The sequence below is a fragment of the Mustela erminea genome, chromosome 2 (genome assembly GCF_009829155.1).
Source record: "Mustela erminea isolate mMusErm1 chromosome 2, mMusErm1.Pri, whole genome shotgun sequence".
Classification (NCBI taxonomy): domain Eukaryota; kingdom Metazoa; phylum Chordata; class Mammalia; order Carnivora; family Mustelidae; genus Mustela; species Mustela erminea.
The window spans coordinates 152,373,290-152,392,375 of NC_045615.1; the positions used below are offsets into that span (position 1 = coordinate 152,373,290).

General features: G+C 37.9%; 1 protein-coding gene across 2 annotated transcripts in view; it reads right to left on the reverse strand.

Moving 5' to 3' along the window:
• CENPC (centromere protein C) overlaps positions 1–19,086 on the reverse strand; it is a 99,419-nt gene that overhangs the window by 57,146 nt on the left and 23,187 nt on the right. Inside the window, exons 3-6 of one of the 2 annotated variants that reach the window (XM_032334454.1) lie at positions 18,769–18,839; positions 17,970–18,064; positions 13,688–13,778; positions 817–1,084 (exon numbers count right to left, since the gene is read on the reverse strand). In XM_032334454.1, coding sequence (XP_032190345.1) covers positions 817–1,084; positions 13,688–13,778; positions 17,970–18,064; positions 18,769–18,839 — 525 coding nt within the window. Of the gene's footprint in view, positions 1–816; positions 1,085–13,687; positions 13,779–17,969; positions 18,065–18,752; positions 18,840–19,086 lie in introns of both variants that reach the window. The other variant, XM_032334455.1, reaches the window with a different exon arrangement.

Consider the following 19,086-nt stretch of genomic DNA (forward strand, 5'->3'; position numbering starts at 1 on the left):
ATGTCTAAAAATTCTGATTTGTAATCTTTTAAAATACACAAGGCAATTGCTCAGGAAAATTACATTTCTTATTTGTCAGTGAGAAAAAAGAGAAAAGACCAAGAAACTCTGTAGCTTAAAGGACTCGTTCTCAAACATTTAGTAAGATTTTCAATCATCTGAATAATCTTATTAAAATGTAGATTCTGAGTTAGTAGGTCTAGAATAGGGTTTAAGATTCTATATTTCTAACAAGCTGCCAGATAATGCATTGCTCTTGATCCTGAACTGCATACCACATTTTGAATAGCAAAATCTTAGAATGTATTTAACTCCTTGGCTCCAAGAATTACACAAGACACTAGACAGACATTAATTACACTCACTGCAGAAGTCCCCAGTAGCAAAAGACTTTGAATGATCTATGCTTCTTAAAGGCCAAAATGAGCCCCAAGAAATAGACAATGATTCACCACAACTTATCTTCAAAATACTTATCCTTTGCTACCCTAGAAATGAGCCAATATATACCTACCACTGTAATTACAAATGACATAGAGAAAACACTCTTAGGAAGATACAGAAAACATATTATCAGAAGAAAACACTTTTTTCCATAAACTACAGAAACGTTTACCCACAAACTTCTCTGAAGTATACTTTAAGCCTTCCTTATTATATAAACTGAATATAAACTGAACCATGTTATGCTCTTCTCATGTTAATATTCCTCAATACTTACTATAAAATACATTAAAAATAAATTTAAAAATTAATTAATAAATAACTTTAAAATTTTTAAGCAGACTGATATTATTTCAGTAAATAAAAATTCACCTTTTCCTGGTTTTAAGAGAAATCTCCATACTTGAAGACAATGTATTTACTGAATTTTTTTTTTGGGCAATGGATGAAATCACATTTTGTGATACAGAAGCTTCTGCATCCAAAAGAACAAAAGGTGAACCAACTGGTAAGTGTAATTCCTTATCAGCCTCACTGTGACAATCTTTTAATTTTTTACTCGACATTTTTCTCGAGTCAGGTGTACTTTTAGAACCAATACCAGCTGTCAAAATTTGCTGATGAACTTCATGGTCCTGACCTGGAAGAAAATTATATGAAGACATTAGAAACTTTTAAAATAATACTATTAGAATCAAATGTGCTTTTTAAAATTCAGCAGCAATAACTAGAAATAGTTTTCAGAAGACTCACAGTTCATTTAGTTTATAATCAAAGATCTATGACTAAAATACATAAAGGCAGGGCGCCTGGGTGGCTCAGTTGTTGAGCAGCTGCCTTCAGCTCAGGCGGTGATTCCAGGGTCCTGCGATCGGGCCCCACCACTGGGCTCCCTGCTCAGCGGGAAGCCTGCTTCTCCCTCTCCCACTCCCCCTGCTTGTGTTCCCTCTCTCACTGTATCTCTCTGTCAAATAAATAAAATATTTTTTAAAAATAAATAAGGGGCGCCTGGGTGGTTCAGCTGGTTAAGCGGCTGCCTTATTAGGCTCAGGTCATTTTCCAGGATCCTGGGATTAAGCCCCAAATCGGGCACCCTGCTTAGCAGAGAGCCCGCTTTTCTCTTTCCCTTTGTCTGCTGCTCTGCTTAATTGTGCTCTCTATCTCTCTGTCAAATAAATAAATAAAAATCTTAAAAATAAATAAATAAATTATATAAGGCCTTTAAAAGTTCTAATTCATGAATTAATGAATATAAAGATGTATTTTTTCCATGCTCTGAAGTTTTGAAATAAAAAAAATTCCAAACAGAAAACTCACAATTCTATGGATAGTCAATTTACCCAAGATTTGAATAAATCTATATACAGCTAAAATAAAGAAGTAATTTTAGAGAAATCATGAGATTCAATCTTTAAAATCTAATCTAAAGACTAGATCTTTAGATCTAAGGCAGCCAGATGACCACATATTTATACACATACATACATATACAGAGACATAACAGATATGTATAGAGATATATAAAAGATTTGTATATGTGTATATATGTAAAGATATACATATAAAAATATTCTTTATACATAAAAGTTTATATACATACACATATACACATGTACATTTATATATATATATATATATACACACACACACACACATATATAAAAATAAATAAATAATATACATATTCTCTTAGGCTTATACCCTCAAATATCAAAGAAAAAGTAGAACTGTTGGGGAGTATTTATATTGATTGATACTCTGAAAAAGCAAAGATTAGGAGCACCTGGGTGGCTCAGTATCAGTTAAGCATCCAACTCTTGATTGCAGCTCAGGTCATGAGTTCAGGGCGGTGAGATTGAGCCCCACGTTGGACTCCACACACAGCACAGAGTCAGCATGGGCTTCTTTCTCCCTCTGTCCCTTTCCCCCAAGCTCCATGCACTCAACCTCTCTCAAATAATAAAAAATTTTTAAAAAAGCAAAGATTAAAAATTTTAAATACAATCAAAAAGGAGCTTGTGAAGGTTACAGAACAAGAGAGTATACTCAGTTTTCTGTTTTTCCCTCCAAATCAAGTAAGCTAATAGTACATATCCATCGAATAACAATAAGAGAACTCTACAAGCTAGAAGGAAAGAGGCATATTTGCTAGGAACCTCAAGTCTTGAGCAACAAAAGACAGTACCTTCCCTTTATCTCCCACGAATCCCTAGACTGGGTTCTAGAGAGGTGTGCAACCCTGAACCACAAACAGGGGGATAAAAAACCCTGCATTCTCCATCCAAAAGACCTGGAGAAGGGAAACACAACAGAGACATAATGGGGAACCCCAACTCCCATTCCACAAGCTGAGCCACTAAATACTCGATTCTGCAGTGGCGCTGTAAGAGGAGCAAAGCCTTCGACCATGCCAGGACCCACTCCATAAGTTCTAAGTTATAGTAGTAGCGGAGGAGCAAAGTCCTAGAGTAACCTTGTCCCTCGACCAACACTGTCCCCACTTCAACAATCAAGGACAGCAGACCATATGATCCACAAACAGCTGCAAAGTAGTGAAGCCTCTGAGGTCCCCAGCCACTGCCTCACAGGTGACACTGTGAAACACGGTTAGTACTGACAACAATGAGGGTACCAGTGAGCAGTCTAATCTAAAGCAGGAAGAACATAAAAGAACACTACACCCCCATCCTCCTGTCCTCTACCCAGTGATTTAAGAAGATCCAATCCCAACAGCTTCTGACCCCAACCCTCATTTGAATGAATGAGGACATGGGGTACTCAGGAAGCACCTTCCATTCATCTGACACAGCACCAGCAAGAACTAAGGAGGAATCTCAGCAGCATTAGGAAACAAAACAGAACAAAATACCACTGCTAGGACTCTAACACTTAACTGTCACTGTAAATAAAATCCATAAAAGTGAGCAAGAACCTATACATTAAACCAAGACGAGGAAACTATATGTTATAATAAACAATTTAAATACAAATACAATTAAATACAATCAAGAGTTTCCAAAAATAATTACCAAAATGTCAAGAATACAATAAAAATGACTGCTTATACCAAAAACCAGAAATATACAACCTGAATAAGAACAATATGATCAATGGACACAAATAGACAAGATGAATCAAAAGTTGAAATTATTTAATAAGAATTTTAAAGTATACATCATAAAAAATATTTTAACAATTATGAACTGACTTTCATTTGTTTCTCCTGAAACAAATGAAAAGAGGAGAAACAAATGAAAAGACAAATTCTCAAAGAAACAAGTTACAAAGGAAAATCAGTTTTTTGGATTTTAGCCCATTCTTTTCAGTGTGCAGTGGTATCTAATTATTATTTTAATTTAAAATTTCCTAATGACAATGATGAACAATCAAGCCACAATGAGATTACTACTTCACACCCATTAGGATGGCTATTATCACAAAACACACACATGCACAGAAAGTAACAAGTATTGGTGAAGATGAGGAACAACTGGAACCCTTATGCAATGTTGGTAGGAATGTAAAATTACACAGCCACTACAAGGAACAGCCTAGTGGTGCCTCAAAAAATTAAATATACAATTGCCATGCAATCCAATAATTTCTTTTTGGGGTATGTATCCAAAAGAATTGAAAGCAGAGACCGCAAGAGATATCTGTACACTCCCATTCACAGCAGCATTATTCATAATAGACAAAAAGTGGAAACACAAGAGCAAACACAAGCAGGGGGAGTGAAAGGCAGGGGAGAAGCAGGCTCCCCACTGATCAAAGAGCCCAATATGGGGCTCAATCCCAGGACCCTGAGATCATGACCTGAGCCGAAGGCAGTCACTTAACCAACTGAGCCACCCAGGCACCCCAAGAAACAGACTCTTAACTACAGTGAACAAACTGATGGTGACCAGAGTGGAAGTGGGTGGGAGGATGGGGGAAACAGGTGATGGGGACTAAGGAGGGCACCTGTGAGGAGCACCACGTGTTCTATGGAAGTGCTGAGTCACTACATTCTACACCTGAAACTAGTATTAGATGGTATGTTAACAAACCGGAAGTTAAATAAAAACTTCTTTAAAAAAGATGAAAAGCTAAGATTCTACATTTACCATTAGAATAAGACAGACTTTTTAACCAAAACAAGGTGAAAAATGTAAAAGTCACACATCTGACAATTAAAATAAAAAATCTTACTCATCAGATGGTTAAAGATACCATAAACAAAATCTGTAGAAGACAAGGGATCATTTGAACACCCACGAAATCAGCCCAAAAATGTAAGAAGATATATCCAGATCTCTACAGAGTATGTCCAGCGGTTGGTTTTGAGGTATGAAGCAGGGAGCCGTGATTCTGTGGGCAGATACCAGAAGATAAATAGAAGGTGGAGGGAGCCTCTGGGATCCTGAGCTGCTGAGCACAAAAGCCTCCTGCACGGGGGACCAGGCAGAGACTCATAGACTGGTAGCAAACTGCAGGGAGAGGGTTTTGGGGCAGCCCCCAGACTGAAACCTGGAGCTGCAGGGGGGCAAGTGCAAACTGCGGGCAGCTGGCAGTTTCAGAAGCACAAAGGGCAGAGACATGCCTGAACCTGGAAGTAAAGACTGGTAATACTGCTGTGGGGCATACAACCCAGAACGCTCTGGTTTTTAGCAGCACAGATAAAAACAGTCAGTGTGACCTGGAGGGCTCTCTAGAGAAGAGACTGCGATCTCTCTGGTCTGAGTCAAAAGACTGGATACAGTCACTTCTGCTCTGATTCTTGGAAGAGACACAGAAAGCCGCTAGTGAAAGCGCCCAGCAAACAAAAGCCCCCAAAACCTAGTCTTCACTGAGCATCCCCCCCTGCCCACTGGAGGCAGGGCAACTCTGCCCAAACACGGTTGCCTGAGTAACAGTGTGGCAGGCCCCTCCCTCAGGAGACAGGCTAGAAGAACAAGAGGCTAACAACCCTAAGGTCCCTATAAAACAGGTGCATCTTGCTTTGGTTGTGGTCAATAGTCTGGACTCTGTACATTCCCTCAACCACGCCTCAAAAGAATGACTAAGAGAAGAAACCCCCAACACAGGAAAAATTGAGGGACTATGACCTCTGCCACAGAACTAACTGATATGGATATGAGCAAGATGTCGGAAATAGACTTCAGGGTAACAGTTATGCAGACAATAACTACAATGGAGAAAACCACTAATTGCAACACAGATTCTCTAAGGGCAGAAATGAGAGCTGATTTGGCAGAACTTAAAAATGCTATCAATGAGATCCAATCTAATCTAGATACTCTAACAGTCAGGGTAAACCAGGCAGAAGAACAAATTAATGATCTAGAAGACAAACTGACAGAAAAGAAGGAACAGGAGGAGGCCTGGAACAAACAGCTTAAAATCCATGAAAACAGAATTAGAGAAATAAATAAAGCCATGAAACATTCCAGTGTCAAGGAATCTCAAGGCCATCTTAAGGGGAGTTAGGGGAGAGATTCCTTACGTACAGAGGGAGGAACATCAGAATAACGTCAGACCTGTCCATGGAGACCTGGCAACCCAGAAAGGGCTGGCAAGACATACTCAGGATACTAAATGAGAAGAACATGCAGCCAAGAATACTTTATCCAGCAAGGCTGTCATTTAGAATGGATGGAGATAAGCGCTTCCAAGATTGGCAGAAACTGAAAGAATATGTGACCACTAAGCTAGAGCTGTAAGAAATATTAAGGGGGGGTGATTTTCGAGGACTATTAAGTTAAGGGGGGGGTTCATATGAAAGGAATAAGACCCCAAGAATGATACAGAAATTTACAGAGACAAGCTATAGAAACAAGGACTTCGGGGCACCTGGGTGGCTCAGTGGGTTAAAGCCTCTGCCTTCGGCTCAGGTCATGATCCCAGGGTCCTGGGATCGAGCCCCACATCGGGCTCTATGCTCAGTGGGGAGCCTGCTTCCTCCTCTCTCTCTCTACCTGCCTCTCTGCCTACTTGTAATCTCTGCCTGTCAAATAAATAAATAAAATCTTTAAAAAAAAAAAAAAAGAAAGAAAGAAAGAAACAAGGACTTCACTGGCTTAACAATGACAATAAAATCGTATCTTTCAATAATCACTCTCAACGTGAATGACGTAAATGCTCCCATAAAATGGTACAGGGTCGCACACTGGATAAAAAGACAGGACCCATCCATATGCTGTCTACAGAAGACTCATTTTGAACTTAAAGATACATGCAGACTGAAAGTGAAGGGATACAGAAGCATCTTTCATGCCAGCGGGCTTCAAAATAAAGCTGGGGTGGCAACTCTCATATCAGACAAATTAGATTTTAAGCTAAAGACCGTGGTTAGAGATACAGAAAGACACTATATCATTCTTAAATGGTATATCCAGCAAAAAGATCTAACAATTGTAAATATCTATGCCCCCAACATGGGAGTAGCCAACTGTTAACCAAAATAGAGACATATTGATAATAATATGTTAATATGTTAATTATAGGAGCACTCAACAGTCCATTTCTCAGCAACAGACAGATCACCTAAGCAGAAAATCAACAAAGAAGTGCTTTGTTGACACACCGGGCCAAATGGCCCTCACAGACATATACAGAACCTTCCACCCTAAAACAACAGAATACTCACTCTTCTTGAGCACACAGGCAACTTTCTCCAGAACAGACCACATTCTGAGTCACAAATCAGGTATCAACCCATACCAAAAGACTGAGAGACTGAATTTATTCCTTGCATATTCTCAGACCACAGTGCTTTGAGACTGGAACTCAATCACAAGAAAAAGTTTGGAAAAAATTCAAACACTTGGAAGCTAAAGACCATCCTGCTTGAAATGTTTGCGTCAATCAGGAAATCAAAGAAGAACTTAAACAATTCATGGAAACCAAGGAGAACAAAAACACATTGGTCCAAAACCTATGGAATATGGCAGAGGCAGTCCAAAGGGGGAAATATATAGCCATCCAAGACTCACTCAAAAAAAAAACAAGAAAATCCTAAATACATGAACTCTCTTTACACCTTAAAGAACAGGAGAATCAACAACAAATTAAGCCTACCTACACACAAGAAGGGAAATAATTAAGATTAGAGCAGAGACCAATGAATTAGAAGCCAGAAATACAGTAAAACACAGAAACTAGAAGCTGGTTCTTTGAAAGAATTAATGAGATCAATAAAACCACTGGCCACACTTAATCTAAAAGAAAAGAGAAAAGGAGTCAAATTAATAAAATTATGAATGAAAGGGGAGTGATCACAACTAACACGAAGGAAATAGAAACAATTATCAGAAATTATTATCAACAGCTATATGCCAATAAATTAAGCAACCTGAAATGGATGCATTCCTAGAAACCTATAAACTACCAAGACTGAAACAGAAATTGACAACCCGAACAGACCAATAACCAGTAACGGGATTAAAGCAGTGATCAAAACCCTCCCAAAGAACAAGAGTCCATGACCTCACGGATTCCCTGAGGAATTCTACCAAACATTCAAAGAAGAAATAATACCTGTTCTCCTGTCCAGACTCTTTCTATGAGGCCAGCATTACCTTGATCCCAAAACCAGGCAAAGACCCCATCAAAATAGAGAATTTCAGACCAATATCCCTCATGAATATGGATGCCAAAATAATCAGCAAGATCCTAACTAATAGGATCCAACTGTACATTAAAATGATTATCCACCACACAACCAGGAAGGATTTACCCCTGGGATGCAAGGGTGGCTGAACATTGTGAATCAATCAATGTGAGAGAATACATAAATAAGAGAAAAGAACCACATGGTCCTCTCAACTTATGCAGAAAAAGCATTTGCAAAATACAGCATCCTTTCCTGATTAAAACTCTTCACAGTATAGGGAAAAAGGGAACATTCCTCAATTTTATAAAATACATCTATGAAAAACCCACAGCAAATATCATTCTCAATGGGGAAATGTTGAGAGCCTTTCCCTTAAGATCAGGAACATGACAAGGATTCCCATTCTCGTCACTACTGTTCAACATAGCACTAGAAGTCCTAACAACTAGTCAGACAACAAAAATAAATAAAAGGTATTCAAATGCAAAAGAAGTAGAACTCTCTCTCTTCACAGATGACATACTTTACGTGGAAAACCTGAAAGACTCCACTCCCAAATTACTAGAACAGAGCAATTCTGTAATGTAGCAGCATAAAAAAACCAATGCACAGAAATCATCAGTTACTTTCTTATACACTAACAATGTAACTGTAAAAAGAGAAATTAGAGAATTGATTCTATTTATTATAGCACCAAAAACCGTAAGATACCTTGGAATAAACCTAACCAAAGAAGTAAAGGATCTAGGGGCGCCTGGGTGGCTCAGTGGGTTAAGCCGCTGCCTTCGGCTCAGGTCATGATCTCGGGGTCCTGGGATCGAGTCCCGCATCGGGCTCTCTGCTCAGCAGGGAGCCTGCTTCCCTCTCTCTGCCTGCCTCTCTCTCTACTGGAGATCTCTCTCTGTCAAACAAATAAATAAATAAAATCTTAACAAAAAAAAAAAAAAAGAAGTAAAGGACCTATACTTTAGGAACTACAGAACATTCATGAAAGAAATCAAAGAAGGCATAAAAACAAAAAAACGGAAAAAACATTCCATGCTCATGGATTGGAAGAATGAACATTGTTAAAATGTCTATGCTGCCCAGAGCAATCTATACTTTCAACCCCATCCTGATCAAAATACCAATGGCATTTTTCAAAGTGCTGGAAGCAAAATCCTAAAATTTGTATGGAACCAGAAAACACTCCAAATAGCCAAGGAAATGTTGAAAAGAAAAACAAAGCTGGAGGAATCATGTTGCCTGACTTCAAGCTGTATTACAAAGCTGTAATCATCAAGACAGTACGGTACTGGCACAAAAACAAACTCACAGACCAATGGAACAAAATACAGACTCCAGACATGAACCCTCAACTCTATGGTCAACTACTCTTTGAAAAGGCAGGAAAAAATATCCAAGGCAAAAAAGTCTCTTCAATAAATGGTGATGGGAAAATGGGATAGCTATATACGAAGAATGAAACTCGACCTTTTCCTATACCATACACAAAGATAAACTCAAAATGGATCAAAGACCTCAAGATGAGACACGAATCCATCAAATCCTAGAGAAGAACACAGGCAGTAACCTCTTCAACATTTGGCCATAGCAACTTCTGTTAAGACACATCTCCAAAGGCAAGGGAAACAAAAGCGAAAATGAACTTTTGGGACTTCATCAAGATAAAAAGCTTCTGCAGAGCAAAGGAAACTGTCAACAAAACTAAGAGGAAACCCACGGAATGGGAGAAAATATTTGCAAATGACACTATAGACAAAGGGCTAATATCCAAGATCTATAAAGAACTTCTCAAACTCAACACCTAAAATACAAATAATCAAGTCAAAAAATGGGCAGAAGACATAAACAGTAAGTTCTCCAGAGAAGACATACAAATGGCTAACAGACACATGAAAAAACATTCATCATCATTAGCCATCAGGGAGATTCAAATCAAAACCACACTGAGACTTTTGGGTTTTCCACATATAGTATCATATCATCTGCGAAGGGCACTCCAAAACTTGTACAGGAATTCAGTAAAGTGTCAGGATATAAAATCAATGCACAGAAATCAGTTGCATTTCTCTACACCAACTAGACAGAAGAAAGAGAAATTAAGGAGTCAATCCCATTTACAATTGCACCCAAAACCATAAGATACCTAGGAATAAATCTAACCAAAGAGGGACAGAATCTATACTCAGAAAACTATAAAGTACTCATGAAAGAAATTGAGGAAGACACAAAGAAATGGAAAAATGTTCCATGCTCCTGGATTGGAAGAATAAATATTGTGAAAATGTCTATGCTACCTAAAAGCAATCTACACATTTAATGCAATTCCTATCAAAGTACCATCCATTTTTTTCCAAGAAATGGAGCAAATCATCCTAAAATTTATTTGGAACCAGAAAAGACCTCAAATAGCCAAAGGGATATTGAAAAAGAAAGCCAAAGTTGGTGGCATCACAATTCCGGACTTCAAGCTCTATTACAAAGCTGTCATCATCAAGACAGCATGGTACTGGCACAAAAACAGACACATAGATCAATGGAACAGAATAGAGAGCCCAGAAATAGACCCTCAACTCTATGGTCAACTAATCTTCGACAAAGCAGGAAAGAATGTCCAATGGAAAAAAGACAGCCTCTTCAATAAATGGTGTTGGGAAAATTGGACAGCCACATGCAGAAAAATGAAATTGGACCATTTCTTTACACCACACACGAAAATAGACTCAAAATGGATGAAGGACCTCAATGTGCGAAAGGAATCCATCAAAATCCTTGAGGAGAACACAGGCAGCAACCTCTTCGACCTCAGCCGCAGCAACATCTTCCTAGGAACATCGCCAAAGGCAAGGGAAGCAAGGGCAAAAATGAACTATTGGGGTTTCATCAAGATGAAAAGCTTTTGCACAGCAAAGGAAACAGTTAACAAAATCAAAAGACAACTGACAGAATGGGAGAAGATATTTGCAAACGACATATCAGATAAAGGACTAGTGTCCAAAATCTATAAAGAACTTAGCAAACTCAACACCCAAAGAACAAATAATCCAATCAAGAAATGGGCAGAGGACATGAACAGACATTTCTGCAAAGAAGACATCCAGATGGCCAACAGACACATGAAAAAGTGCTCCATATCACTCGGCATCAGGGAAATACAAATCAAAAGCACAATGAGATATCACCTCACACCAGTCAGAATGGCTAAAATCAACAAGTCAGGAAATGACAGATGCTGGCGAGGATGCGGAGAAAGGAGAACCCTCCTACACTGTTGCTGGGAATGCAAGCTGGTGCAACCACTCTGGAAAACAGCATGGAGGTTCCTCAAAATGTTGAAAATAGAACTGCCCTATGACCCAGCAATTGCACTACTGGGTATTTACCCTAAAGATACAAACGTGGTGATCCAAAGGGGCACATGCACCCGAATGTTTATAGCAGCAATGTCCACAATAGCCAAACTATGGAAAGAACCTAGATGTCCATCAACAGATGAATGGATCAAAAAGATGTGGTATATATACACAATGGAATACTATGCAGCCATCAAAAGAAATGAAATCTTGCCATTTGCGACAACATGGATGGAACTAGAGCGTATCATGCTTAGCGAAATAAGTCAAGCAGAGAAAGACAACTATCATATGATCTCCCTGATATGAGGAAGTGGGGATGCAACATGGGGGCTTAAGTGGGTAGGAGAAGAATCAATGAAACAAGATGGGATTGGGAGGGAGACAAACCATAAGTGACTCTTAATCTCACAAAACAAACTGAGGGTTGCTGGGGGGAGGGGGTTTGGGAGAAGGGGGGTGGGGTTATGGACATTGGGGAGGGTATGTGCTTGGTGAGTGCTGTGAAGTGTGTAAACTTGGCGATTCACAGACCTGTACCCCTGGGGATAAAAATATATGTTTCTAAAAAATTAAAAAATCAAAATAAATAAATAAATAAAATTCAAAAAAAAAAAAAAACCACACTGAGATACTACCTTACACCAGTCAGAATAGCAAAAATTGACAAGGCAAGAAACGAGAGGCTGTGGAGAAAGTGGAACCCTCCTACACTGTTGAAAGGAATGCAAGTTGGTAGAGCCCCTTTGGAAAATGTGTGGAGATGCCTCAAAAAGTTAAAAATAGAGCTACCCTATGACCCAGCAATTGCACTACTGGGAATTTACCCCAAAGATACAGATGTAGGGAAAAGAAGGGTCATATGCACCCCAATGTTCATAGGAGCAATGTCCCCAGTAGCTAAACTACAGAAAGAGCTGAGATGCCCTTCAACAAATAAATGTTTAAAGATGTGGTCCATATATACAATGGAATATTACTCAGGCATCAGAAAGGACAAATAGCAACTTTTGCATCAACATGGATGGGACTAGAGGAGATTATGCTGAGTGAAATAAGTCAAGCAGAGAAAGTCAATTATCATATGGTTTCACTTATCTGTGGAACATAAGGAGTACCACAGAAGACATTAGGAGAAGGAAGGGAAAAATGAAAGGAAGGAAATCAGAGGGGGAGACAAAACATGAGAGACGGGACTCTGGGGAACAAACTGAAGGTTTTAGAGGGGAGAGGGAAGGGGGATGGGTTAGCCCAGTGATGGGTATTATTAAGGAGGGCACATATTTCATGGAGCACTGGGTATTTTACACAAACAATGAATAATGGAACACAACATCAAAAGCTAATGATGTACTGTATAGTGACTAACATAACAAAATAAAAATTAAATTTTAAAAATGTAAATAAACTTTTCAAAGTAGCAGCACTTATGACTAATTAAAGGAAATGAACAAAAAAAGAGAGGAAAAGAACACTAACTATGTGTATACAAACACTGAAATCATGTTGTATACTTGAAGCTAACGTAATGTTACAAGTCATTTATACCTCAGTTTAAAAAAAATGCTCACGAAGCCCATGGAGAGGGGTGCCTGGGTGGTTCAGTGGGTTAAGCCTCTGCCTTTGGCTCAGGTCATTATCTCAGGGTCCTGGGATCGAGCCCCCTCATCAGGCTCTTTGCTCAGTGGGGAGCCTGCTTCCCTCTCTCTCTGCCTGCCTCTCTGCCTACTTGTGATCTCTCTTTGTCAAATAAATAAAATCTTGGCGTGGGGGGAAGAAGCCCATGGAGGGCCATATGAAAAGCAATTAAGGCTTCCTGCTCACATCCAGCCCCATGTGAGTCATCTTGGAACTATATCCTTAATCCCTCAAGCCCTCATCTGACTGCAACACTGGCCAACATCTTGACCACCACCTCATGAAAGACTGCAAACCAAAACCATCCAATTACTAAGCTGCTTCTCAATTCCTGATCCACAGAAACTATGTGAGATAATATTTATTATTTGTTAAAAAAAAAAAAAGCCAAATCTATTTGAAAATTCTTAAAACTATAGCCCTATAATAATTCTTAGTTAATGTCTCTTACTGTATCCTAATAATCAATGTTCTTACCACTAAAACAAAGAAATATTCAAATAAAGTTTATTATTCATGTGAAAAAAAAAACAAACACTACCCACTTTGCCTAGGCTAACCCATGAATTTGTCACCCAAGCCAACACATGCAACACTTTTAGCACCTCCTTTTAAATATGTCTAAGTAAATAATATCCATGGGGATGCCACCAACCTGATCTGCTGTCAACTTTACTTGGAACAGAGGCTTCTTTCTTTCTTAAAGAAACTGGAACTGACTTCAGATGAGATTTCTGGCATTCAGCCTAAAAGATATATAACATTAGAGCAATTAAAAATTAGTAATTCTGATTAAATACACTTGTTTTTAAATTGGAAAAAAAAGTATTTAAAAACAATAAACCACACAGCGGGATACACTGATGCTGCAGAAGAATGGATATTTCTTACATTGAGGGATGAGTACATAAGTGCTCATTTATATTATTTTTAATAACCTTACATAATATCTTTTCTTCTGTAAATTTGAAATATAGCAAGTCATAAATTTTAAAAATCTAGAAAAGGGAAATCTCATTCATACATTGCAAGTGACAAAGAAAACTGGTAAAATCATCTTGCAGAACAAATTGACAATATTTAACAATTTCATTTAAAATGTGCATATCCTACCGAAATACAGTTTACAACAGGTGCGCAAAGAGGCATGGACAAAGGTGCACATCAGTGTACATGACTGTAATAATGAATAGATGGAAACAAATCTACCAGTTGGGGAATATATAAATAAGGAAGCCACTGCACTGTTGTTCAGTGAATACACTATGAAACTCAATTATATAAAGAAACAAAAGCAAGTTTTCACTATATTCTGTTCCTCTTAAAACCTCATTAGGATTTTTTAAAATGTATAAACCCAGAAGTATGAGGAGAAAGAGAAGGGATGTCAACAAACTTTTCTTAAATTGGAAAGCAGATCAGCAGCAACTAATCAGTCCAGATAGAGGAGAAACATGCTGAGAAAGCACAGAAGGAGACAGATTAATACTTATGGAGAAACCAGTAAGATCAGTAATTAGATGTGCAAGGCACCTCTAAAAGACGGGTTCCAAGTGAGGTCGAGGAACAGAAGAGTTGCTAAAAGTAGGTACAAGAAGCAGTCAGAGTCACGGAGCCTCTCCTCTTCCAACCCTGTCATATTAGATGTTTACTCTCCTGAGTTCCAGAATCAGAGAAACTATAGACTCAGACATAGCCGAAAGTAAAAGTAATACAGTAGAAACAGAGATATTAAGTGGAAGCATCCAATTGTACCTTCCCTCTGCCCCAAGTGGCTGAGAACATTTGTAGTTAGAATCAGACTCCCAAGCAGGATACATTTGTCAGAAAAACGTACCAAGCCAAGTTTTAAAAAAAAACCTGTAGATAGTAACACCTGGACATCCACAGTGACATGGCCCAGACAAATCATAGCACAGTAAAATCTACCAAGGCACAAATTTTACTGCATGAATAGAACTTTCAATCACCATTTTAATTTTCCATTCAAATATGAAGAGACCACTAAGATTCACTGGACATACGACAAAAGGCTCTAGTACAAAAAGGCAAGGAATTTGCAAGAAACAGAAACTGTAAAAAGAAATCTTAATGAGAGGAGTTAGAGGAGGGGCGCCTGGGTGGCTCAGTGTGTTAAGCCTCTGCCTTCGGCTCAGGTCATGATCTCATGGTCCTGGGATGGAGCCCCACATCAGGCTCTCTGCTCAGCAGGGAGCCTGCTTCCTCCTCTCTCTGCCTACCTCTCTGCCTACTTATGATCTGTCAAATAAATAAATAAAATCTTTTTCTTTAAATTTTTTAAATTAAAAAAAAAAAAGAAGAGTTAGAGGAATCTAACATCAAGGAATATCATGAAATTTCTAATCACTAAAAGCAGGGACACCTGGGTGGTTAAGTCGATTGAGAGTCTGACTCTTGATTTCAGCTCAGGTCACAATATCAGAATTGTGAAATCGAACCTCAAGCCTGTATTAATGTCAATATCCTGGTTGTAATTCTGCAAGTACAGTTTTACAAGATGTTACCCATAGAGGAAACCAGGTAAAGGCTTGCACTCAATTCCTTATAGCTGCTTGTTAATTTATAATTATCTCAATACAAAAAGCTTAATTAGCAAAATAAGTTAGTAGAGTTCCCAAAATCTTTCTATAGAGTAGAAAGAAATCTTATCTCTTTTTAGGCAGATTGGACTGAAATGAACAGATCCTCACTCTCTCATGGATTAAGATGGGTCAGTCTAAGATGAAATTTTAATGAGACTCAATCCATTCCTAGACCACCCTGTTCTTCAGAATGAGGTCTCCTGGGAAACTGAGAGCCAGGTGAGTCACCTTAGCCCTTAAATATTGGGAGACATCAGTTCTGTTCTGTGAAGGTTTCTGTTCAACTTTTTAGCCTCTTGCCTCAGACTGCTTCAAAATCTGGCAATTGCCTTCCTGGCATAGCAAGACTATATATGTCACTCCACCTAACTGGCTCAGGATTCTGTGCCAGCCCCAGAACTTACAAATGTTCTTTAAGGAAAAGTGCCTACCCATTTGGAACATCCCTGGAATCCAGTCTGTCATGCCATCTCAGCACAGCTGACAAAAACTACGCTTTCCCACATAGACTATCTCTGTGTGGGTAGGCCTAAAGCCCTCAGCTTTTGCACCAAATGAGCTAACACTCTAAGGAAAGAAAAAGATTAATAATCATCAACTCATCTCAAGATTCTTCTCTCTTCGGGACGCCTGGGTGGCTCAGTTGGTTGAGCCGCTGCCTTCGGCTCAGGTCATGATTCCAGGGTCCTGGAATCGAGTCCCACATCGGGCTCCTTGCTCGGCGGGGAGCCTGCTTCTCTCGCTGCCTCTGCCTGCCTCTCTGCCTGCTTGTGTGTACTCTCTCTCTCTATCTCTGGCAAATAAATAAAATCTTTAAAAAAAAAAAAAAAAAAAAGATTCTTCTCTCTTCGGAATTTTATCCAGCCTTTGTTCTTTCCACAGCTCCCCATGTCTCTAAAATTAGAATTTGTTTGCATTTCATTCTTTTTAGCTTTTACAGCAGAAATGTTGGCCTACTGCAATCTGTCCCTTCCTACCGAGGAATGAAAGCCCTAGCATAACTTTGATACCAAAGCCCTATAAAAACATTTTGCAAAAAGTAAGAAAAGACAATACTGTTCATGAACATAGATGCAAATGCTTCAAATACTAGCAAACTAATTTAAAAAGGTTAATACTTTATGACCAAGTCAAATTTATTTCAGAAAACTTAAGGTTGATTTAACTTTCAAACACCAGTACTATATAATTTACGACATTAAAGAGAAGCTCTCTAATTCTGGATCTGTTTTCAGTCTTTGGAACCAAAAAGCTATATATACCTGACCCCTGAACAAGGGTTTGAACTGTGAGGGTCCACTTATTCACAATTTTTTGCAATAAATACAGTACCGTAAGTGTATTTTCTCTTCCTTATAACTTTCTTAACACTCTCTTTTCTCTAGCTTTTTAAATTTTTTTTAGAGAGAGTGGGAAAGGGTAAAGGAACAGTCTCAAGCAGACTCCGTGCTGAGTTCAGAGCCTGACATGGGGCTCAATCTCATAACCCTGAGATCACCTAAGCCAAAACCATGAGCCAGATGATTAACTAACTGCACCATCAAGGCGACCCTCTAACTTACTTAATTATAAGAATATAGTATATAATACATATACAAAATTACGTGTTAATCAACTGTTTAATACATATACAAAATATGTGTTAATCAACTGTTCATGTTATCAGTAAGGCTTCTAGTCAACAGCAGGCTATTAGTAAAGTGTTTGGGAAGCCAAAATTGTAAGTGGATTTTCAGCTGCAAGGGTGGGTCCACAACCCTAACCTCTTCATTGTTCATAAATACCTATATAATTAGGTATTTATACAAATTTCTAATCAATGTTATTTCTAGTACTACATAATTTTTCTCTCCAATTTGTATTGTACTTTTGAATAACTTGTCTTTATTCATTAGCTTCACAAATTCTATTTGAAAGTTTGCTATTTTGTAGTTAGGTCAACCTAACCTCTTAAGATATAATCTTTAAAAGACTGATTCTCCTTATAGTAATAGATTAACTTTGGTTTTCAGAATATAACCAAATTTGCCAACCTGGATTAGGAACTTCAGCAGCTGCCCACTTTCCTAAAAACCTAATTCAATTATTATTTTAGGAGAGGTGAAAAATGATTGTGCAGCAATATAGTAATTCTACACCCAGACCTCCAATTTCAAACACTTGAAACATCAAGTCAAAATTGTCACAAAACATCTCTAAATGATAAAAAGAATGGGAATATAGGATTCCCTTTTAAGAATAAGACATAAAAAAAACTAGAATAAATGTAAGTATATTGTGTAATGTTTCATCATTAAACTGTTAAAGCTATACCAGCTCTTCTTTTTGACCTACCTCTTTGCTTGGTGACTGAATACAAATGTCTCCTGTTTTAGGTGTTGAATAAAGCAATGATTTTGTAGAATTTGTGCTAAAATCGTTGGCAAAACCTTAAAAAAAGCAGTAAATAAATAAATAAACACGGTATAAAATCTTTTGGTTACAATTAAAAGCAGCCCTACATGAAATGTGAAGAAGTTTGACAACTCTTTAAAAACAATTAGTTTAAAATTAAGTACAAACATCACTTCAACATTCAAATGTTCCTAGACTGCATCAGGAACTGAAAAAGGCAAACAAGATTCCTGAAGAAATAATATAACAGCTCTTCTTTCAGTGCTTATATAGAAGAAATATTTTTCCATTGTTTCTTTGGTTGGCCTATTCTCTTATTTCAATGCCTTCTAATGCTGACAAGCACTTAGAGAAGTTTTTGCCCTAACTCACCATTTCTATAGAAAGAACTGCGTATCACCAAACATTACCTCTTAGAGATCCTAAGTATTCCGCACATTTACTCCCACTATATGAAATACCTTCTCCTGTGTATGATAATTATTTATGGACTCCCAGAGTATAAGAATCTAGTATGAACTAAAGGAAATGATAAATTATTCTCTTTTTTGCTACTATCATCCTCAGTGTATCAGGAAATACATAAAGGATTACACATGTACTAACATTCTGGGAAAATATTTTATATATTTAAATGTCAGAATGTATTTACTGAATTTAATATTAATAATTTAATAATATGACAAATTTACATTTTCATCCAACCCAACCATCAAAGTCCACCTTTAAGATGTCTTACTATTTTCTTCAAAACAGTCTTGCAAGATTTCCAGTATGTTCTGGCCTTGCTTCGTCTTAATGTCAGGTGCTCTAATAAGAAGGAAGGGAAAATGTCACATATCATTTCCAGAAGATATTTGCTATTTAAGTTACCATCTACTTTGAAAATTTAGTATCTCATTATAAAATGTTATTTTACTTAATGGGGAAAATATCACTTTTACTATCTCAGGACAAAACAAGTACTTGAGAGTCCAAGAGTTTCCAGAAAAGTATCTGAAGCAGTATACTGTTATCTACATTAACAATTACATTCCTTGATTGAAGAGCCACATCT